General features: G+C 43.2%; 2 protein-coding genes across 2 annotated transcripts; one reads left to right on the top strand and one right to left on the bottom strand.

Annotated features, from left to right (window-relative positions):
• Positions 1 to 663: 663 nt before the first annotated feature.
• beta4GalT7 (beta-1,4-galactosyltransferase 7) lies at positions 664 to 10,248 on the top strand. The gene is made up of 2 exons (XM_084577138.1): positions 664 to 1,165; positions 1,760 to 10,248. The coding sequence occupies exons 1-2, from the start codon at positions 899 to 901 to the stop codon at positions 2,354 to 2,356; spliced, it is 864 nt and encodes a 287-aa protein (XP_084433264.1). The 5' UTR covers positions 664 to 898; the 3' UTR covers positions 2,357 to 10,248.
• Positions 10,249 to 10,292: 44 nt separating this feature from the next.
• Positions 10,293 to 23,010, bottom strand: LOC146182128 (protein FAM151B-like). The gene is made up of 7 exons (XM_084577137.1): positions 22,946 to 23,010; positions 22,728 to 22,802; positions 21,165 to 21,228; positions 18,497 to 18,872; positions 16,479 to 16,645; positions 15,369 to 15,657; positions 10,293 to 13,983 (listed from the first exon to the last, which is right to left on the bottom strand). The coding sequence occupies exons 2-6, from the start codon at positions 22,732 to 22,734 to the stop codon at positions 15,369 to 15,371; spliced, it is 903 nt and encodes a 300-aa protein (XP_084433263.1). The 5' UTR covers positions 22,735 to 22,802; positions 22,946 to 23,010; the 3' UTR covers positions 10,293 to 13,983.
• Between the last annotated feature and the right edge of the window lie 221 nt (positions 23,011 to 23,231).

The following is a 23,231-nucleotide window of genomic DNA, read 5'->3' as shown; positions in this document are numbered from 1 at the left end:
TAAGCGAGTTTGTATTGTGTTAGTTTTAAAAGGTGGTACAGACGTGCTAGCACAAACGCAGGCAAAACTCCGGGCAGCATAAGAATGAGGTAACTGTAACATATTTTCCTTGTTCATCTTTTCCTCGCATTTGTATATACTGATGTGTACTCTCGGAGGTTTCGTGATTGATATCACGACGCTCTATGCCTTTCTTTTCTCATGATCTGGCCCTTCGCCGTGGGATGAACGGTCTCGCGCTCTCGATCCGCACCCCGCTGGAGCTAGACGAAGGATCAAATTGCAGTGTACTGGACGGTATTATATTACACTATAATCAAACTCACCGTGGCGGCTGCTTTCGGCAGATCGCGAATCAGAAAACAAGAACGAAGAGGCAACTGCTCCTCGAAATTGGCTTTACAGCATATCCGATAGCGTCGACCGATTCCCATGACGTCGTGGATAATCGCAAGGTACGGCCGACGAAAGGTAATTCACCACGGTTTAACAGTGGCGACATGCAAATCAGCCGACGGCTCTTCTAAACATATTGTTACGATGCGGCAAGCGCGCCACTGCCCGCTTCTTCCTCCTTGGGCGTCCGTAACATCATAGATAAAAAGCGATTAACGCTGTTGACTGCAGCGCCAAAATATTAGTAGCGGCAGTCCGTAAAAGTTGATCAACTCAGAGAAAGACTGGTGGATAACTAAAGTTTTAAGGATTTCTGTTTGGTGGTGGACATGTCAGTCGAAAACACTCGAGGTGTAACGGGAAAAATACTGCAATGTTGCGGTGGTTGCCAGGTGTCGATCGGCACGGCGCAAACATCCTATGCATGCGAGAGACCGCATGACAACGGCGCCGGGACGCAGTGAACGCGCCGCGCCGCTGTGTCGGTCGGCGAGCCTCCACGATGGTGCACGGACGGCGCATGCTTCTGGCACTGCTGCTGTGCGGTCTGCTTTGCACGCTGCTCGTGTCGTTCACGCTAGTGCTTCGGTCACCGACGAGCTGCAGCGCCGGCGACGAAGACGATGACGACGAGCTCGGAGAAGGGCACCGATTAGCAGTGATCATCCCGTTTCGCGATCGCTTCGATGAGCTCTTGCGACTGGCGCCGCATCTGCACCGCTTTCTTCGCAGGCAAGGTGTTCGACATCGACTAGTCGTGGTGAATCAGGTATATGGCTATCGTCATTCAATAATTTGCTCGGCAGCGGAGAGTAGAAGGTTGCTCCGCACTCTAGACTTGGAGGAATTGAGTTTTTAATCAATTCCCGACGCTGTTACTCCTGTCAATCGTGCACTTTCAGTTTTTGCATTGGACAAGTTGCTTAACCACCTGATGATTTAAGCTCGCCTCCAGCTTACGAATGACATCTGTCGGCCGCTCGGGAAAGGTGCATTGCGGCGATGACTACGGAGTAATCCTCATGTTGAGCTAGTTGGCAACGCTAGCTTTATTTCGATGGGGTTTCGGGCTAACCTTTTGTGGGAGTGGAATTACATGAGTTCGAAGTTCAGTCATTTATTGTTTATGCCTTTGTTGCCGTACAAAGAAAGGAAGTGCAGCATTAAAATAAATTTGAAAGTGTGCATGCAATTGTACTATACAAGTGTACTTGTTAGTGCTTTGTAAGGGTCTGTAAAGAGCTCACACAAGAAATTTCCATCAGCTATACTTTAGAGACAGTTGTAGATGTACTCTGTCAATGTTTTTGACTGGCAAGTAGTTAGTTTCACTGTATGAGCCTGAACTTTTAAAATCTTACAGATTGACACGCTGCGGTTCAATCGTGGTTCGCTCATCAACGCTGGCTTTCTTGAAAGCGAGGCAGACTGCGACTACATTGCCATGCATGATGTTGACCTACTGCCGTTGAACCCTCAGCTCAGCTATGCATTCCCCCCTGGTGGAGGTCCGCATCATCTCGCTGCACCGGGCTTGCATCCACGCTACCACTATCCGACCTTTGTTGGCGGCATTCTTCTGCTGAGCACAGCCCGCTTTCGCCAGTTGAACGGCATCTCAAACCGCTATTGGGGCTGGGGCCTTGAAGACGACGAGTTTTACGCACGCATTCGTGAGGCTGGGCTCAATGTGACACGACCTGTTGGCATTACAACGGGCACAAAGGACACGTTCAGGCACCTACATGATCGCCGACGGCGACCAAGGGACACAGCACGTACAGCACAGCAGAGGCGGGAGAACCGGCGCAGGGATCGTCGGACTGGCCTAGGTAACATAAAGTATCGGGTTGAGGCAAGGCACAAGCTAAGAGTTGACGGGGCACCTGTGGACGTGCTTGACGTTCGACTGTTCTGCAACCGCACCGACACGCCTTGGTGTGAATTGCCGGTGACTTAACGAAGTGCTGCATTTTGCGTTTGCCAACAATCTCTCTCTACTGTAGTCACCAAGTGGAGCAGTGCTTGCACGTGCTCTTGAAAGATGTGTGATAGTATTCGTATGTGGAGTGCATGTAGTATGGAAGGGGCTGTAGTATGGAAGGTGAATTATGGAATACACAGAAGGGGGCGAGGCAGCAAGCAGATCATAGAGAGAATGCTGACCGATAGCTGAGGATCATTTTTTGTGATCTGGAACTTCGTAACAAAAGGTAAAAAAGGAAGAGCAAAAAGACGAAATATGAAGGGAATCCTAAACTATGCTTTCTCACTTTGTGTGAGCTTTCTTTCTTGCTTCTTCTAAAGTGTGAATATTGTCTTTCATCTTTTCTGGACAGTATGCCAACTAGGCAAGCAATGCACCCTTCTGTGCTTAGTTAGTGCTTGCTTGTAAATAATGGAAATTGCACCTAGCCTGACAGAACTCTTGGTTCTGTGCAAAAAAAGGTTGCAATTTTCTGCCCTGCATTAAGTGGGTTCGCAGTTCACCAAGGTGCCATGTTTTTTAACGTTTTGTTGACAGTTAATGTCGAGTCTCGAGAGGAAATGTCCTGCCTCTCAGTAAGTACAAATTTTGCTGGCAGGGTTAGGGACAAGCACTCAAAACTGTATACAACTTTGTCCAGTTCTCAGCTGCATCCAACCCTTGTAGTGAAGCACTATACAAACCACTGGTTATAAGAAGAAAAGAGCGGGAACAAAGTGGCATCTACTGTGCAAAAAAAAAATCTCCAACTGTTTCAAGTGTGCAAAACAGTGCTAAGGTTACACTTGCAAAAAAAAAAAATATATATATATATATATATATGCAAAAGGATAGGTTCATTTCTGCCTACTGAGCAGAGTTCTCGCCCCTGCCGTCGGAGCAAAACAAGGAGCCGCTATGGCACGCTGCCTCTTGAAGTGAAGTATGTACAGTTGTCCTGGCTTTGAAAAGGGCTCCATTGCCCACATGAACACATTAAGAGTGCAGTGCATTTTTCCAACAAGGTGAACTGTCATCTAGCTCTTTTCACAGCTGTGCTAGGACACTGAGTATTATGACATTTTTTTGTGGAATTTGTTTTAAGTATTACCATCAAGATATATACTAGAAGGTTGAATGAGCCGACTGGCTTCATGTGGTGTTTCTTCTGTATTCGTCAGCCTGCTGGAAAGTAGGTGCATTGTAGTGTCAAAAATGCATCCTTGTGCATGTTGTCCTTTGACGTTAATATCAGTTACTCAAAACAAATTGGCTGAGCTTTACTCTCAACTTTACTTGCTTTTGTATCATTTAATTCACTGCACACAGCATTATGACTAGCACTGCTTACCATACAGGGTTTATAAGCATGTTGCATAAGCACAAACGATGAGCGATGCTCTCTGCTATTAAATCAGCAACTAGATGGCATAGTTACCTCAAAAAATAAGTAACACCCATTTATTTTACCTTGTGCTATTGCATCATTCTGGGCTGATTTTACTTGATTTGAAGGCTCTGTATTGATGCCTGTAGTATGAAAAATTTCACAGCTGGTTAACTTAGCACTGGGGTTTTTTAGAGGCTTTGATGTTGGTTGAGCTACTTTTCTTGTGATCATTGCAGCAGGTCACTAACTCCCAGTAGTGCTTCAGCATTTCTATTAAAGTAATGTAGAAGCGTGCTCACTCTATGAGAAAGACATAGAAGTTTCAAGTTTTTGGTATTCAATAACTTTCCTTACTTCTTGAGAGAAGCATAATTTAACAGTGTAAGGACCACGACAGTAAGTCGTGGTAAGGACCTCCTAGGTGGAATCACTTGTGAATGAGATCTGGTTGGGCTGATATACCTAACGCATTGATTTATTGACGGTAATGTAAAACCCCATGTCTGGGCTCCATTCAGCAGCCCCTTTTTAACAGAGGTGTAAAGTAGGCAGTTGCATTGCCTCTTTTTGCTTGAATATTAAGTGGTTTAGCAACAAGTATGCCACCTTTCAAATTGTTAATTGCAAATGCACTCAGCTTTTGCTGGTAAGAAGCCATTGGGCTTAATTCGTGTGCAAAGCAATGAAGCGGTGCTGGAAATTGCAGAACTGATCACATGGGATATCATGAATTGCAGTAGGTTGGTTCATTTATATGTGTTTTTAGGTGCAGGGAAAGCAACAAGTATGCCACCTTTCAAATTGTTAATTGCAAATGATCTCAACTTTTGCTGGTAAGAAGCCATTGGGCTTAATTCGTGTGCAGAGCAATGAAGCGGTGCTGGAAATTGCAGGACTGATCACATGGGATATCATGAATTGCAGTAGGTTGGATCATTTATATGTGTTTTGAGGTGCAGGGAAAAGCTTGATTGTGTGCAGTAAAACTCAACTTTATCGGTTAATATCAAGGAAGTATGATAAGTTAAGCACATCTTCTGTGAATGGCCCACGAAAGGTGAAGAACGGTTAGATGGACAAAAGCATTGACTGTGAAACCTCTTTTTTTTTTTTTTCTTTTTTGAAATGTGGAAGTACATACATGAAATGGTGAGACAACAAGAGCAATGTTCTGTGCCTTTGACATTAGCTAGAAAAGAAAATTAGTTATGGTAGCGATATTTGCCCTACCTTCTATCTCCATGAGCCCTGCTGTGGCGTTGCTGTGGTTAGGGCGCTCGACTGGTGTGCCCAAGAATGCAGGATCGAATCCCGGCCGCGGTAGCTGCTTTTCGACAGAGGCAGAGTTAGGCGCCCATGTGCTGTGTGATGTCAGTGCACATTAACTAACCCCATGTGGCCAAAATTTTCGGAGACCTCTACCACGGCGTCTCTCACAGCCTGAGTCGCTTTGGGATGTTAAACCCCATAAACCAAACCTGCTATCACAAGGTCACATCAATTTAAATGGGGTCCAAGCTCACCTAGAAACATTATCTTTAGCCAGCAAAGGAACATGAGAGTTTTTGGACACAGCACACTACGACGCCTTTTAATTCAGAAAAATTCACTCATACTAGCTGTTATTGCCATTAAAAAAAGTACTGAAGCATTGTTCACGATAAGATTTCATGTGGCAGCCAATGCTTGCATTCTTTGATCCTTTCTTAGTCTTTCATTCGTCATTACACAATGAGACTGATCACGCTTTCTACCAAACTCATGCTTACGCTTTTGCAGGTCAAGTTTTGGGGATCCAGTTTTAACTGAGAAGAGAAAGTGTTGAGCTGGCCTTATTTGGAATAGATTTGTCGTTTTTGCATGCTGGCCATGTGCTTGGTGTCTACAAAGCGAAGCAGCCTTGTGGAGCTGAAAAATGCGACTTCCTCGCATTGAAACTTATTGTACTGACGGTCTGCTGGCAGACGTGCAGGAGAAAAAGTATTTCTAGGAAGCTGGGGTTCGAAGTGAACAAAGGTCCTCAGCTGAGATTTTAGTCTTGAGAGAGGCAAATTCACTCTAAAATACAGCGGGTGAGTGTACATTGAATTTTTGAGGTAGCAAATAATAGGAGGTACATGTATAGGGACTCAATGAATCAATTGTCTCAAATCACTACTTGAGTTTTATTAGTGTTATCTCGTGTAGTTGTCAATGAAAATGCTTTTAACTGCAGAAAGACACTGTAGGGCAAGAATGTTTTTGTAAGCATAGTTAAACATTCGATTCCATGTGCTGCCGATATGGTTGTAAGCTGTCAGTAGACCAGATAGCCACCTAAGTTATAACAGGGAGAATGTTTAAGCATTTTTGTTTAAAAAATATTTTCTTGTGCGTGCATGAAGAGTATTTGCTTTGATTATAAAGACCAGTAACTGCGAGTCAAGTTTGTAAGATTTACAAAGCAGTATGTTTGAAAGCATAAAACTACTTTTGAAAAGGGGTTTAGTGGGAAGTTTTAATAATGAACAGGGTTTTATAGCGGGGAGCGTGCTTTGTGAGCAAGTTTAAGTTTCCACTTCACCGATATCATGGATATGGCATAGTGATCCACAGAATTGTCTTGAAAGGCAAAGGGCACAGTCTTTGCGTCCAGAGCCACTGGGAGACTGAAATACTTTTTCAAATGGGGATTGCAGTGTGACAGGCCTTCATTATTTTTGTTTTGCTCCATTCAGGTGGACTGTCTGAGCTGAGCATGCTTTCACTTGTTCTGTAGAGAAGGCCATGCTTAGCTTTTGCTCTCGTTCATTTTGGTTGAATCAAGAAAGAACATTTATGACGTTACGGATGGTAGATGTGAGAAAAAAGAAAATTGGTTGTGCAACATTTTCTGCGTCCTTTTTTATATCTTCACTGCGCTTTCTTGGAATTTTCAAAGCCAATTAACGTTAGGGCTTTTATGTCACATTTTAACACCACAGCACAATCTAGATAATGTTTATCTGGCAAACATTGACGAAGGGGCTGTGAGGCACTGACAATAGCCAGTGCTGACACTATCCCATAAGGTGTATGACAGTGGCATCTGCAAGGTCATTGTGCAGTCGCTGCAGGAATTACTGTCACGTTTGCTGTGACAGTAGTACTACTGTCATCTGTGTGATGTCGCTCCTTTCCTCCACTTATTGGCCAAGTATCTACTATTTACACTGAACATTTATGGCCAATTGGGAACATGCACGGGAGCACGATTTTTAGTTAATTTATTATTCTTTTCATTTTTTTCCTCTAGCATTCCTGCAAAATGAAAATGGCATACAAGAACACTTTCAGGAGTCATTTATTAGATTGATGCATAGAATACAGGGAAGATCCAATGCTGGAGCACTGCAGCTAGCTTAGACTTGTGTTTATAACTGAATGTGTAAGTCATGCCTTGAAGTGTAGATTTATGTAAGGTTCATATATTTTAAATGCCAGATAGTCCAGGCCGTTTAATGCGAGTCAGTTGTACTTTTGTATTTTCACCTTTTCTCTCAGAAGCGTCTTGTTGGTTGAGAGTTCGGTCAAGCTTTCTTTTTGTGCGTGTGTTATTACAAATACATACATTGCACTGATCCAGGAGACCACCAAATTATTAGTTTCTTCAATTTACTCCCCCTCCCCTTAATTGCAAGTACCTAAATGATAGTAGTTACTGAGTGTTAGCACCTGTTTTGTGGTACACCTCATTTGTCTACCTATACTTTCTATGTATTTTACGTTGGAGTGAAACTGTGACATTTCTTATGCAAGCTGAGTAAAAGTCCACCTTTGTTGGATATCACCTTAAATTATGAGCACCTGTGGAGTATTACGAGGTGCTGTTGTGGGGACACTAAAGAGAACGCTCCATTCTTCTGATGCAGAGCCAAATCTTTCCTTAAAAGCATAGCGGCCCAATAAGGGCAGGCTAATTTCATTGCCATAAGCAGTGCATGGACACACTTATTAACTCACTTTTTGTCAGCCTGCCAGTAGCATCTATAATTCATTTTGCTGTCTGACAGTTGGGTCAAGTTTCTGTATTACTAACTTAACAAAGAGCAGATGTGCTGCATACATTTATGGCTACATGTTGCATTTAGCAGGAGCTGTTAGTATTTTTCTTTTGCATGGTATCTTTAGTTAGCTGCATCAAAAAAGGAACAGCACTTAGGAGTGGCTCACTGCTCACTTCTTCTGTTTGTGCGATTGATTCCTTTTGGTGACATAGCTCTTTGTTTGTAGGAGTTCGGAAAGAATCCGTTTATCAAAATTTGGCATGATTATTGGATCAAAATTTAGAGGTCAGCAGACTCATGCTGCCTGTAGTGGTCAAGTAAACTGCGCTGCGTTGGTTGCAACACGGTGTGGTATCAGCACTCGTTTGTGTACTTCTTAGGTCCTCGTCTTTTTTTGCGCTGTTTACCCTGAATAGAAATCAAATGTCATGGGGTATTACCAATAGAAGGCCGCCCTAGTTTTCAGATGGCACCATAGTGGAAGTGGCCGTGGTGAACAGCGAGGTTGCTAAGGTGAGTTTTTCAGCTGGTGGGGTCAGAGGTCCAGTTTCCTATATGTATCATTTGTCACACCTGGTGACTAAATAAAGCATGGTACAGCTTAGTATGGAAAGGTCATTCTGCTATATTCTTGGTGGGATAGTTTAGTGCTCAAGAAAATATTTGGCCAGCACTAACGCAGCAGAGTGACTGGAGTCAGAAGTGAACTTGCCCAACATTGTCAGTGCCTTTTTATGCTGCAACTTCTCATTTTAGCTGCTGTGTTTATACTCTACATGTGCGTGTTGTTTTTGTGTGTTGTCTCCGCTCTGCTCGTGTCACAGAGACCTCTCATATCTTCTGGTGCACAGGTTGCCGTCTTTGCCCAAAAGTTCAGTTAGCATTGCTTGTATGTTCTGGTTTAAATGCAGATTCTTTCTTTTGCAAGTGACATTCGACATGAAGTAGGGCATTGTGAATCTTTTCCTTTCTTCATTTGCCACGAAGGTTACTGGCAGGGCTCGCAAAGGTAGAGGCATTAGGTACTGTGCGGAAGTAAGGCGGGCGTGGCTTTTTGCAGCTACCTTGCAAAGGTCTGCATCTTGTGCAAAATATGACACTGTTGTGCACAAAGTTTGTAGACCTGAGAATACTTCGCACTCACTAATACTAGCTACGCATAATGTTTTGGCATTCCTCATATTACATATTGTGTCATAGTCGATCATAATCGTCATTTGCTTTACAGCTCTACCTTTGCTCATTTATTCTTGTTATATTTTCACAGAGACTTTCCAAATCCACTTTTGTGAATAAGGTTGTTATGCAGTGTGGTTTCAGTTCCATGCTGTTCGCTGTACGAAGAAAACAGTGTTCTGCTATGCAGTGTCATTATTTTTAGTGGCACGCAGACATCGCCGGACTGATTTTTGTTGCGGCAAAGCTGTGCTTGTTAGCTGCAGCAGAAATCACATGACACGAACCATACACGTAGGCTTTGTGCAGAGCTCTCTAGCTTTTTGTTTGCTTGTTTGCAAAAGCTGGCCCTAATAAGGGAGTAATAAGTTGTATAGCTTCCCTTTATAGCCGTATGGTTGCACTTGGGTGGATGTCAGTGAGTTATTACTCCCTTATTACAAATATACTCCACCTTGGGGGATTCCCCTAAATATCTAACCTAAAGCTGGTCCTGTTTGTATTTGTACATTCCCTCATCTGGATAAGTTATGCTGTGTCATGCCATTTTTTGGCTTTGCATTTTTTGAAATACCTTTGTGAGACCAGAGTTGTGCCATTAAGATATATCAACTGGCTCTTGAAAGACTGCTGCTTTTTTCAAATGTGTGCGTAACAGTTGCTAAAATTATTTATTAGCACAAAACAACACGATAATTGCTGGACAGCAAGACAGTGCTGCATCCTCCCGGAGTTGTACTGCATAAAAGAAAATTCTTTATTCGTGCTTTCAGTCAGCATTTGACATTGAAAAGGCATACTTTCACAGGCATTGTTTCGTAGTTTAGCAGAGTCACTTTGCTCACAACAACAACATTTTGAAGCAACAACTACTACACTACTGCTACTAGTACTAGTATTCACTACAAACGTGCATTTCTACGCTATACACATTGCTAGGAATGCGGTGCTTAATTAAACTGCTGAAAGGCCACTGCACATCACAAGGCTCATGCGTTGTATAGGCTTCACTTGCAGGACTGGGGATTTGTAGCTGTCACTGATTGTGTGCCATAGGAACTCTGTTCAGGGTTCACGGTTCGCAGAGAAGCTCCAGAAACAAACTGTCTCCGTTAAGTGCATCGCTTTTGTACTACCACTTAACTTCAGAGTTAACCAGAAAAGGTGGTGCATTACTGGCAAGAAAGTTACAAAAATCACGGCGATTTTGTTCTGTGTAAGTGAAAAATACCACATAGTACCACGCAATCCCGTCGTTGCATTCTTGAATAAAACTGTTTCTGTGCTGTGGTGGACATTTGGCTGTGGCTTTGTACGTGTATTTCTCATCACAGCAGCATTTTATTTTTTTTTTCTGGCTCGAAAGAAACATTTTGGCCATTGCCAAGCTGTCTCACTGCATATTGCTTAACCAATGTTAAACAGATGCAGTAGTTAGTCATAGAACTGTCCAAACTGACATGGACACTTTCAATAAAAGCTTAGTAGCTTACTTTCTTAATGCTGCGAGATTATTTAAGATGGTTGCAGTACACGAGTGGTTTCAAGCTTAATGCCGGAATTTCTTTTCCTGCAACCGGAAACTTGAAGGCACAAATACAATGAAATTCCTTTTATCTGGAGAGCCTCCAGTTATTTGCTTTCTGCCATGTTATAGCCCAGAATCTCTTCACTGTGTAATGCAGTTTGTTTTGGTTTTCTAATCCACACCTTGTGGAGATGCGCTCAAGAAAAGGCACCTGCAGCCATTGTTCTAACAGGAATGATGCTAAAAAAAAAAAAAAGAGCTCTTCATTTTTCAATTTGAGCTCAAACATGACTGAGGTAGTTAAGCCAAGTTTTCTTGTGAAATTAAGTCTATTCAGCTGCAATATTTTTTCAGGAAGAAACGCCTGCCTCAGTGGTTTCAGGAAAACTTTTTTTGTCAAGCTAGTACAGCTGTTTTTATTTCTGTACATCTATATGCTTTTCATTGAACATGGAACATGAACAACGAACACGAAAACTGTGAAAAAAAATAATTGGCTGCTAATAATTGTATCTTGCATCTAGATATCAATGTCCCCACAGCAACCATTTTCATGGTAATAGCAAGCTCTTGCACCGTTGTTAATTTATTACCTGCACATCTCACATTCCGAGGGTCCACTGACTTGACCTTAACTTATCGCATTTAAATGAATTTAAGAGCCCCATATTTACTCAAAAGGGGTATTCAAAATATGGCAATGGATTCAGTTCGTAATTTTTCTTTTGTAGAATAAGTTAGCCATATAAAAACCTGAATGCTTGGAACGATGAAATGCTTCATTTCGGGCCAATACAAACATCTTATTGTAATCCACTTCTATGTGCTGCTGAAGCATCTTGAAAACTGCAAAAATTCGTATTCAGATAAGTAAGAGCAGCGAGAGCTGAATAGGGATGGCTGCAGTGATATGAAGCATTCAAATGAGGTATAGATTGACATTTCATTTCATATAAAGGTCAGTTTTATGACCCTCTGTATTTCGGTAACCATACCAGGCTTGCCCCATTGTAAATTGGTAAAGGAAAGCCCACTTTTCAGCACGTGGGCCTCGTTTCTGCTTTCTTTCAGTTGATGACATCCCAAACCTTGAGAAAGGGCACTCCGCGTCTTGTGTTATACAAAGTGGCTAGCCATTCAGTCCTCTAACGTGCACACTGACAGTGCGTAGCTCAGTGTACTCTGGACAACATCAAAACATGATGATTTAACATACACACACACATGCATGCACAGTGCCATAACACACTGCTCTTGCTAACTAGTCTCAATCTCTGTGGTCCCCCGTGCACTTTCCAAGTCAACAATGCTTCAAAACAGTCCTCACAGCATGCACGCTTTCACAGTCTCTTAGCTCTCTCATAAGGCATCCCAAAGCACAGAGCTTTGACAACATTACATGATTTCCTTTTATAGGCAACACAAGATATAAGCTTAACTCTAAACTTCTCCCGAGAACAGAATGTGCTTTTCTCACGGCTCCTTTACCTTCACCATATTAAACCAAGTTGCGCATCGACAATTCCACTCAGCTGATGTGTTTTCTTTAACAAAAAGAATGTGTTTCGTGGTAAGGAACTACAAGATTGTGGGGCTTAAATGTGCTCCGAACCACATATAGCGAACACTGTTCTTTGCATTCCTTTGAAGTCTCCTCAGTCCTGTTGGCACTGCTAGCATATTATTGGAAGCTACAGGGACATGCCTAGTTTAGCATGTACCATGTTCTCAATGCATAGTAAACTATACTATACCATGCCTTGACTTTTATGCTTGCAGAATGCCTTCACAAATATGGTATCAAGGGATGGTGAGAACTGAGAGAAGTTTAAAGTAAAAGCAGATGAGACTGAAGTAGGGCGCCTTCAAGTAATTTTTTTTTTTTACATTGCTGACGCCAATCTAAGTGTACTGCATTATTTGATATTGTCACAGCTCTGTGCAATCTATTTCCCAGTGTTGGGACCACACTTAGAAAACTAACATCTCTCAACAACCACATCTTTGTAAACTCATCTTCAACAACTACACTCGTAAACACACCACATCTATCCTTGCGTGCTCCCGTCGTACACTGATGACACAAAATCAGAAGCAGGCCACTTGTAATCCTGTGCCACCTGCCAGAATTGCTGCCATAATCCAAGCCATAGCCCAAGGGCCACGACACCTTGCTAGGCTTTTTAAACAAGGCCACTGTGAAGGCAAATGTCGGGATGAGGTTCCCAATGGGTGCGCTGCTCGTCAAGCATGTAAAAGCTGCAAGCCTTGCTCGCCAAGTTTGCCGGGAGCTTTAGTGTCATTAACTAATGCTGCCATTGCTGGTGTACTGTCGTGTTGTAGAATAGCCAGAAGTTTCGACATTAGCTGTGCCAGTTTGAAAAGTTGTGCCCAATAACTATTATACAAGAACAGCTGTTACAGTGTATGACTGCTCTTGAAAGAAACAGTGCCAAGCATTGCGAAGCTTACTGTCGTGGCAAGGATGGCTGACCAAGCTAATTTGGTTTGTAATCTAGAGAAGGAGTGCTGTGGGCAGATGAGGGATTGCTGCTGTCTTGTTTCTTCCCGCGATCGGTGTTTAAGCTTGTTTTTGTGTTGTTTATTTTCCCTGAGCACGTACACGTGCAGACATATTTTGGATAAGAAGGGGGGGGGGGGATAGATTAATCAAATGTTTGAAATATCAGCCAGTTACTGTGTAGGTTTTACGTTGCTTCCAATAAATTTACTGTTAAGTGTTGGAGGGAGTATCTTGATTCTGCCTGGGGTTAATTTGCAGCACAATTGCCAGTCACGCCGAAAACCTTTTTTACATCCTGGGGCCATGTACAAGTATGTATCTTCATTACTGATTTGGCTTCTGGCTAAGTCACAGCACAGCAGTACAATAATGACAGGAATAATGCACATGCACCGAGTAAAAGCTCGCTACTACAGCTCCGAGGGCCGCAGGTCTGGAAGAATAGCTGCACGTTCAAAGCGCCCTGGGAGAGCAAGCATAAAAATTGCAAGACAAAAAATACACTCTTATGATTGCCTCTACACAGGCAGACTACTTTTGCTAACATCTTAGCACCATAGCTGCAGCAGGACAGTCAGCGCAAAACAAGTAGTTCAGTTTTTTTTCTTCTAAATTGCAGTGCACACGGTATGAAGCTCGTTGTAAAGACACCATTGCGTAAGCACCTTCAGCATGCCGGCAGCCCTTGTCCTAGCTTCATCAAAATGGCCATGAAAGAAGGTGCTGCCTTGAGACTGCTGCAGTCATGCTTATATGCTTCCTATGTACCCCTGTGGTCTTGCAGTTGGTGCCACAGTTGAGTGTAGAGTTGTGGGAAAGTGTCATCAGGATCACTGTAGTGACAGAAGTTCCTTGATTGCTTCATGGTCACAGGTACGGGCTGTGGATGTGTCACTTTTGAGGGTACTGCCAGCTTCTAATAGTTGGCCAAAGATGACAGCAGATAGTACTCGGGTGGTAAGCTCCAGAGGTGGTGACCTGACAGAATGCGTGAGCAAGATTTGGAAAATTTATACTTCAAATTTCTCTGTCCGAGAATCGACTATAGCCACAGCTTGCATCGCTCTAGCAGGTGGAAGAAATGTGACTATGCTCTATGCACAAAATAGCTGTTCGTTTCTAGAATTCACTGTCTTAATGACTGCAATGCAAGGCAGCATAAACTGTGGGGCCAATATCGGCACTGTACTGGTAACACTGGCCCTACATAGGACCATTGTATTATCAAGCACGATACCAATATTGGCCGGCGGTTTGTGCTACTTGAGAAAAGTCTTGCAACAAAAAAAGTGCAAGCTGTTGGTGAAAGGTACTCTGGCTTCATACGGTACCTGACCAAGCTGACTGCCCTCAGCTACTATGTGTGAAGCACAACATATAGAATGTGCTTGCCTAAATGTATCAAATTGCTTTGTAAAATAAGCGAGCTATTCCTTCTTGAGTCTTGCAGACTTTACCTGCACAAAACGACAGCAAGATGTGATTTCTGGTGAGTTGTTTTTCAATGAATCTTGGCAAAACAGAGCAAAGGAGGACATGGATGACCAGATATGTTGTTGGTCTTGTCTGCGCAATATGCCTTCCATGCTGTTTTACCAGAATTCGGAACTAAGCTGACCAATGCGGATGTTACTGTCTAGCACTGGCAATTAACTAGTATATATATTGCTTACTGCTGGCGGGCTGCATCGCATAATCTCAAGTAAAACATGCAGCCATGTAGTCGTAAGCAAACAGCAGACAGTGGCATCCTCTTTAAAGCAGCTATATGTATCAAAATTATTTTGTGGAACAGGTCACAAAAGAATGGGCAATATGTTAGAAGGATTTAGCTATTGGATATGCACCAAAAGAAGCACCAGTGTCAATATATGCTGCATGTGCAACTCATTTCAAGAGGGCAATCGTCTGTGCATATGAAACTGTTCTTCACGGCTGGGGCCATAGTTCGTAACAGTTAGTTTTGTTTTCTTTGTTTTTGTTTTGGTCCTGTTGTCATTGGCTGTGTCTTGCCAGTTACGGAGGCATCAGTGTATGGCACCATGCTTATTTGCATAAACAAACCAATGCCACTTCATTTTACTAGTTATGATCAAAATGTGTTTTCTGAGCTGATGGAGAGTAATTGTGCCTCTACTTCCAAGTAAGCTGGCATGATGGCATATTTATATCCAAATAATCAAAACCATGAAGAAGAAATTAGTGCACGGCCCACTGTGATTGGTAATCTGCTGTCCTACTTCCTTTTTCCTTTGTCACGGCTAGTGTTGCGACAAAACAAAATGGGAAATGAGACAAACTCTTACAATACACAGTCCGTGGTGTAACTGTGATTGGCCAATTGTTTTACAGAGCTCACTTACCTAGCAGAGAGGCAGGAAGGCCTGGAGCAGATCATATGGCAGGTCGTAGTAGACGAGGGAGGGACTGAAGGCCGAGCGCAGTGCTGCGAGATCTGGCAACGCGGCGGCCCAGGGCTCGCCGCGACGCGCAAACACGGTCAGTGAGGACCGTGGCACTTGTGCCAACAGCCGCTGCAAGTCGCTCAATGAGCGGCGCGCGAGTGGAAGCCACACTGGAAAGCTGACGGGCTGACCTAGGTTGTACTCTCGAACGAGAGCGCCCATGCTCTCGACCATCTCCCGTGTATACCTGGAAAAGAGGTGACAGAGAGGAGCCTTTTGTTTCTGACGAATACTAATATGTTGAGAAAGTGAGTATTGCTTCCTCCTGAGCCATCACTCTTTGGTGTGTGCATTGGTTTTAATGTGATGCTGCTGTAAAGAGCTTCAGATTAATTTCAATGGCGTGGGTTTTTTTGTAGTGCGTGCTGATATCACATGGCACACGTCCACTTTCTCGCTTCATCCAGACTGAAACGCAGCGGCGAAGTTTGAAAGCCTTCAGTTTGGATCTTGAATACTACAACTGCTGAGCCACTACAGTGACTCACATGCAAATTCCTCTCTACTATTTTAACAAAAATGTACTGCATCTGTCCCTGCATATGTGATAAGTGAAGAATCACCAATAATTTGTGGCACATGTGGAAAAGAAACAGGGAGAACATAATATTGCCAGTAAGCTCCAAAACCATTGAGTACTGCTGTTGATATAATGGCATAAAAGATGCGTACAAGTTTAAAAACTGCTTTTGAACAATTGCTTTTAAAAAGTGTCCTTTAAAATGGTTTTTAAGCAGCAGCTGAGGCAACATCGTCCCGTTTCAGAAAAAATTGCAAACGTCAATGGAGAAAAGATGGAAAAGTAAACAAAATGCAGTTTTTTTGCTTCAGCACATTCATGATTGAAAGTCTGAGGCTACCTGTGTATACAGTTTGCTTTAGATCTTAGCTGAATCGACGCACTATGGACCTTTTGCGCTTGCCTTTAAAGAGAAATCTTGATTTTACTCCCAACAGAGGCATGTGCAGACATTGCATATCAGAGCATTAGCATGCCAAGAGACCTACCCCATCTTGAGACAGGAGCCCTCTTGGGTTGTCCAGCCAAGGGAAATGATGGAGCGGGGAAAACGTGTTCGGCAAAGTGTCAAGAAGGTCCAGGCATCCACGGGAGGTACAGCTGCACAGTCTGGTCCCGGCAGCACATCAGCGTTGAGCACCACGGGCCCTTGCAACTGTGTTTAAGCGTAAACCAAAGGCTGGCTAACGTGCTGCTACAACAGTAGGAAATTCATTTCTTATGGCTTGCGCTGCGCTGGCACTGTTCCAGGCGAGTACCATGGTAAAGCAATAAATAAATAAATAAATAAATAAATAAATAAATAATTGGTTCACAGGAAGGGAAAGACATAGTATCTGTCACACTTGTTTCTGTGGACACCTGAACCCCACCATTAGGGAAAGGAGTGAAATCGGAAAGAGAGAAAGGGGAGCTGTAGTGGAGGGCTACGAAGTAATTTTTACTACCTGGGGATCTTTAATCTGCACTGATATCGCACAGCACATGGACGCCATTTCACTTCGTTTTGCCTCCATTGAAACGCAGCCACCAACAGTAGGGATTGAACCCAGATACTCCGGCACAGTACCACCGCGGCGGGGCCCGTAGTAAAGCACAAAAGACGTTCTGTACATAAGTATATTGTTACTGGGGAAATTTTCAATATACACAGAACTCGCGAAAATACTTTTTCTTAATGCCGCGCCTAACAGTGAGGCAGCACCTCAATGTAAAATTGTGTACGTTATGTAGAGAATTGCGCAGTGTACCCTTTGCCTGGTGGCTAAGTGTTTGGGATGCTAAAAAATTAATCTTTTTTTATCATTCCCAAAAACTTTCATGGCCACCATGGCATAGATAGTCTCTTCTATCCAGCTGCACTTATGACACAAGTTTAAGAGAAGAAAAGCTTTTGGTCATATTTCTCCAGTGTCACAAGTGCAAGCCGAAAACGCATGAGTTAACAGCTGAAGTGCAGCGAGATATTACTGGAGTTGCAGTAATTTGTGTGTTGGCATACCTGCCCACCATACTCTCATAATGGCCAGGGATTCACTCCAATAATTTTCTTAAAGGGATATGAGCGTACACTTTATCGAATTTATCATTGCTGCTGGTGCCTACCATTTTCACGACTTCTTGTAAGCGCAAATAGTTGTCTATGGGTATGTGTTCCTTTTAGTGCAGTGTGGAACGTAAGCACACGGAGCTAAAATGCAAAACCTCTCCAACTGCACGTAAATAAGCAGGGAGATAGATGCTGTAGGCAGCAGCCACATGCAGTGTCTAGGCTGGTTAGCTTGGCTGCCAATCTCGTGCCAATCTCTTGCCAGTGTTGGCCTGGCTGGAATACCCTGTCCTGTTGGTATATCAACAACAGACACCAACTGTGTGACTGCAAGTAAAGTGGCAGCAATGCTTTCGTAAGCAGATGACGAGGGTTGCTCCAAGTTTTCACTTTCGAAGTATGTAGCTGCAGGGTGCTAGTGGGGAGTATGTTGCAACTAAAGTGCTTGAACCTGCAATACTTGCTTAGGACAACTTCGTGGAATGTAGTGCAGCAGACGTCTGCAATGGAGAGACCAAATTGTCAACTTGCAATGTGTGTCCACGCCATGCTCCTAGGCATCGCTCTAGAAAGAAGACATTATTATCAATATTTTTGTAAAGAAGTCAGCCTAGCAGATGACAGGTTGAAGAGGTAAAACATTACACCACCTGTGCTCTGAGAGTGCCAACATTTCAAGCCTGATCTCGTGTATTCTGGGGTGGGAAACATACTTGCCAATTCCCTGCTAGGAGCGACTTTCATGCACTAAGAATTTTCTTTTCTCTTCCTGATCAGTTAGCAGCGGTTATATCTGCAAAGCCACTGCCACTTTACAAGTTGCTTGAGGATGCTTTTGAGGAAGACACAAGAACAGCATTATAACATTGGGACCCCCTTGTTTGTAGGGCACAGCAGGCATTGTTCTCCATGGCTCTGCGCGAGATGGCATTCACGAGCACACAACCCACAGGTCACCTTGTCGATGTAGCGGGCCAGTATACGGCAGGCGGGCTCAACGACCTCTGTGGACTTGAAGTCCAGTTTTAGGCCTTTGGGCATGCCGCACAGAGCCAGTTCGTGCAGCCACTCGTCCAGTGTGAGGTCTCCATTTCCGCCGCTACCCCCGAAACCTGCCGCCATGGGCGAGTGCGCCATGACAGGCACCGGATAGCGGCCGCTGGCACCCATGCTGACGTCCCCCTCGAGCACCATACCGGGACCACGTAGCGCCATCCCTAGTCTCTGGCGGCTGTTGACCGCATGCTCCCAGACAACCTTCAGCCCGTCGCCGGCCGCTTGCGGAAAGTAATCCACCAGCGACGGTGCGACCGGGCCTGTGCTGGGACGACCCCTGCATGCGCAATCAGAGGTAGATTCCCAGCAGAAATCGAAACAAGTCATGTCAGGGTACACTCAGTGCTTCAGTGATTTACTTCAAGGTGCAAGCTTAGGCAAGGTAGCAGCACTGTTGTGCTAGCCATCACAGACCACCTTGGCAACCCCTAGAGACAAGTTGTACTTGAGCTGTTCTCTCCTAGAGTTATTTATGCATTAGTCTATGCTTGCCTTGCCATCTGTTATTTTGAATAGAAAACTGAGCCTCGGGAAATGTGTGATCAGGTTAGAGCACAGAACAAGAACAAGATTTTATTCCTAAAGGCCTCAAGTGATACCCATATGCCTCCAGACTTAGGGATAGAACTACAATGCACAGTAAAATATAGCAGATGTCGCCTTTGGGGTACCTCCATTTCTTCATATGGAACTGTACCACCAACAGTGTCTGTGGTTGCATGTGTAATTGAAAGAATGCATTTCAGCTCCCCAGTTTCCAAAATGTGGAATGTTCATTTGATTGTTTGCCATACACTGAGGGCAGAAACAAAGAGACTCATCTGACACCTTTTGATTGGCCAGTTGGTACTTTGTTAAAGCTGGGAAAGCATTTTAGGTGGCAATAAGTTAGTAATGTTTGTTGAAACTAAACATTGCATTGCTGAAGGACAACGTGGTAACTAATACTATTTTGGTAACTTTCACATGCAAGTTTACGTAATTTGGCACAGATAACAATCTTATTAATTGCGCAGATGTTGCAACAAAAGCCAGTTTTCAGCCGCTCATAGTTATAGAAACATCCTAACAAAGTAATTTTAGTAGTGAAGAAAAAAGCTTTTGTTCCATACTTGCGTAAGTGTTTTACAAAGGCCTATTATATGCAATGAAGTTCCTTTTAGGCTACAGGCATTTATGCAATAGGAAAGATTACTCTCTGCATTTATGTGATTGTTTCTGTAAGAAAAAAAAAAATGAAAACAAATATTGACTGCTATAATTCAAATAAAATTTTTCAACTTTACTGTTCCTCCTGTTCCTTTACTGTCTCAGAACTCATTTACAAACAATAGGACTGTTTTATTATAACGCATTTCAGTACTGGATTGCTTTGCTGAAATACCTCGCAACTGTTAGAGTTGTCAAAAAGGAATCAAAGCTATACTGATATGTAAAGTCAAATTTTTGAGAGCTCAGCCATTTTATTTGTCATGCCACCTTTTATTAACGCATTTAATTTTTTTTTCTGGCTTTCTCAAGTGCACTATTGCCCAGTTAAAAAGTAATTTGCCATAAAAATAAAAAAAATAGAGGCAGTTAAGAACAAAGTAGATCACTGCGCTGCTGTTAGTGCTGTTGCATTCTAGAATAGTAGCTAAAGCTATCAATGCTTGTGTTCACCCAGGGTAAGGTAAAGAAGAATAGAAACTGTAAGAAGAGACGGAATAGGCAGGTGATAACACAGGACAGTACTGTCCACCTAAAAGTATGTCCTCCTAATGTACAGAAGAGAACAAGAAAGGCTATTGTAAAAACAGGCTCCTTGTGGAAGCTTTAGTGAAGTGACATATAGCTAAGTTTTGTTTAATAAACGAAAAGCTAATACAGGGGGTCACAACAGGGTGGTACCAGATGAATACCCTCTATGTAAAGATTCTGGCATAAAAAATATCCTTTAGTTGATGAAAGAGAAAGTGTTGCGCACTTTGAGCGTACCTGCCTTAAAGCAAGACGGCAAATTTTAATGGTGTAGTTTACCTTTGGAACCATTCGCAGCATACCATAAAACTTGATAGTCATGCAGGTTGCGTGAAAAAAGGTGGCCAACCATTTTATAATTGAATTTATCGTGCAGTGTCAATTCCAACTACGCAATTAATTATGAGATATCACTTCAGTCTGCTGGGGTTAAAATGTGTAAGAGACGAAAACCATTCAAATAGTTTTAATAGTCATGCAATGTGCAGTTGGTTGCACTTAAACAATAAATTTGATTTGCATTATGTGTATAACCTCTTAAGCAAACGAAACGTCAACTGAACTACTCAAAGGCATATTGACTAGTAGCATCAAATATGTGAAGAAAATAAGACAGAGCTTGCCCTAAATCTAGATTAAAGAGCATAAAAATGATGTTTTTTTTTTTTATTGTTGTTCATGCAGTGAGTGCACTTTTGGTATTGGTATTGTTTGTTTACATTGTTGTGTAGAAATGTGTTTCGTTTGGTTTCAGCATGGCCAAGCACACTGCCTGGCACTAACTAGTACTACTAGGCATAAATGTTGCGATGCCTTAATCCACACTTACCCAGCATTGGTGGCCCCAGGACAATGTACTCTGTGGGCCGCCTTGTAGTCTTCATAATGTGTGGCTTGAAGATAAGAAGGGAGCACAAGAAGAGATGAACTGCTTTCGCTGAAGCAAAAATTTTGTTCTTAACTGTATTAATATGTGTCAACATAAATGCTCGGAGATTGAGTAAAATTTGTTTCGCTTGCAGAATGGAGCGCACATACGCACACTAATATTAAATGCTTGAGAAAAGAAACAATGAAAAAATGATAATAGAGGGAAGAACGTGATGCATGCAGCAGTAGCTTACTGCCAATATGGTGATAAAATTTAATAGATGCTTCTTACACTCTGATGAATATGGCAGCTCACAAAAACAGAAAATATGCAGGTAGCAATTTTTGTATTGGATCTTTTCTATGAAGTTTCATGTGAAAAAGACAGAAATAAGCCATATGAAATTGCACTGATTTAATTCTGCACCTGAAACACATAGGAAAGCTGGCACCTAGCATATTTACATTTTCAGCAAATGGTGCCGGTTCGCTTGCACAAGTAATACAAATGATCAGAGAAAGGGAGAAAAAAATGTTCATGCGCAGGAGAACCACTGCGAATGAATCGACCTAATCAGGTAGAAGCATGCCTTTTAATGTCATTCATATATTAAAGATGACCTAGCTGTTCCAGCGGAATTTATATAAGCTAATTAAGGTACTCAAGCATGTGGAAAAACACAGTCAGTTCACCATGCAGTTGGGCGATATGCTTGAAATATGTGTGCTAGTTACGTTATTGATATATATGATGGTCACATTACATTTATATGCTAATATTACACACTATACACTGGTCCAACTGAATAAATTAAGGCATACATGTAGGAAAATATGTATGGTGAACATAATCAAATAATGATAAATATTTACATTGAGGTTCACATGAGGTGAACAAAAAAGCTTCACAACCTCATTATTAATTTTATTGCTTTACACACTTAACCACGTTTTATCGCATAGCGCTCAATATATTTAAGTGTATCACTTGCACATTTACAGCATTCACAAGGACAATTTTGTCAAGAAACAGTGGTCGACGCTCATCAAGGGCGATTTGACCTAGAAAAAACGTACGAAAAAACAAAAACAAAGAGACCCGAATGTCGGCAAAATTAATTCCGGGTATATAGGTTCATCCGAAATGTTAACAACGTCACGGTCCCTACTATAATTTCATTAGGCGCACCAGCGCCCAGGAATGTGACCGCACGAGCAAAATCGGATTAACGACTGTCTGGTTATATTTCCAACTTGCACTCGAGTGATCGCAGCATTTTTCCGCAGCGCAACAGCTAGTACGCGATCGTTGCACGCGCGTTATAAAACCATTAAGCGATCGCGCGAAAGTGCGCGCGCGCTCGAAAGAGCAGAAATCAAAACGCCTGACGTGCGTGATTTGCACCGTATAAAGCGCCATGTTCACCGGCCACCGCATATGCGCTGCCCCCATGCACGGCGTCGAGGCCCTAAGGAGAGCGAGCCCACCAAACGGTGCCTCACAAAGAGCCGAAGCGCTTACCCGACATTCGGATCGGAGCTCCTCAGGTCCGGGCGGGCAACGGTACCGCTTCCATTCAGAGGGCACTGGCCTCGACTGGGAAGGTCAATGACACCCTCAGCCAGCTGAGCTAACGCCGCGCCGCTTGACACAGAAACAATGCTCCCCACCTCCTCGTTTTTTCACTACCTTCCCTCTTTTTCGGCGCTACCGCGACAGAGTGGGAAGCCCTCTCTCACCCGATCATCGGCGTCTTCGTCCTTAGGACGGACGCCGCGTTTGACGAGCCCGGGTTCGCTGTGGCAGTGCGCTTTTCGAGGCGGCGGGAAGTTGGCAGTGCGTTGGACAAACGCTCCGCGCGTCGTGCGGCGGAGAGGGTATGCCTCGCGCGGCGGCGGCCGCCAGCGAAAACGGAACCGACCGGCGTCACACGTGCCAGGATAATAAATAATTGTTTAGTGTGGCAACGCTTACGCTTCAGAAAAAAAAAGGCGTCATGTTACAGAACACCGCATTTTAATCAAG

The sequence above is a fragment of the Amblyomma maculatum genome, chromosome 8 (assembly GCF_055883805.1).
Source record: "Amblyomma maculatum isolate TAMU_Amacu chromosome 8, ASM5588380v1, whole genome shotgun sequence".
NCBI lineage: Eukaryota > Metazoa > Arthropoda > Arachnida > Ixodida > Ixodidae > Amblyomma > Amblyomma maculatum.
Note: the sequence above shows the minus strand (reverse complement) of the source record. Positions and strands in the feature narration are given on the sequence as shown.

Coding starts and splice junctions, on each gene's coding strand:
- beta4GalT7 (XM_084577138.1), top strand. CDS start 899: ATGGTGCACGGACGGCGCATGCTTCTGGCACTGCTGCTGTGCGGTCTG. Junction 1,166..1,759: donor GACTAGTCGTGGTGAATCAG/GTATATGGCTAT, acceptor AAAATCTTACAG/ATTGACACGCTGCGGTTCAA.
- LOC146182128 (XM_084577137.1), bottom strand. Junction 18,873..21,164: donor CCTGGGGCCACCAATGCTGG/GTAAGTGTGGAT, acceptor TTGCGCATGCAG/GGGTCGTCCCAGCACAGGCC. Junction 16,646..18,496: donor TGGCCCGCTACATCGACAAG/GTGACCTGTGGG, acceptor GCTTAAACACAG/TTGCAAGGGCCCGTGGTGCT.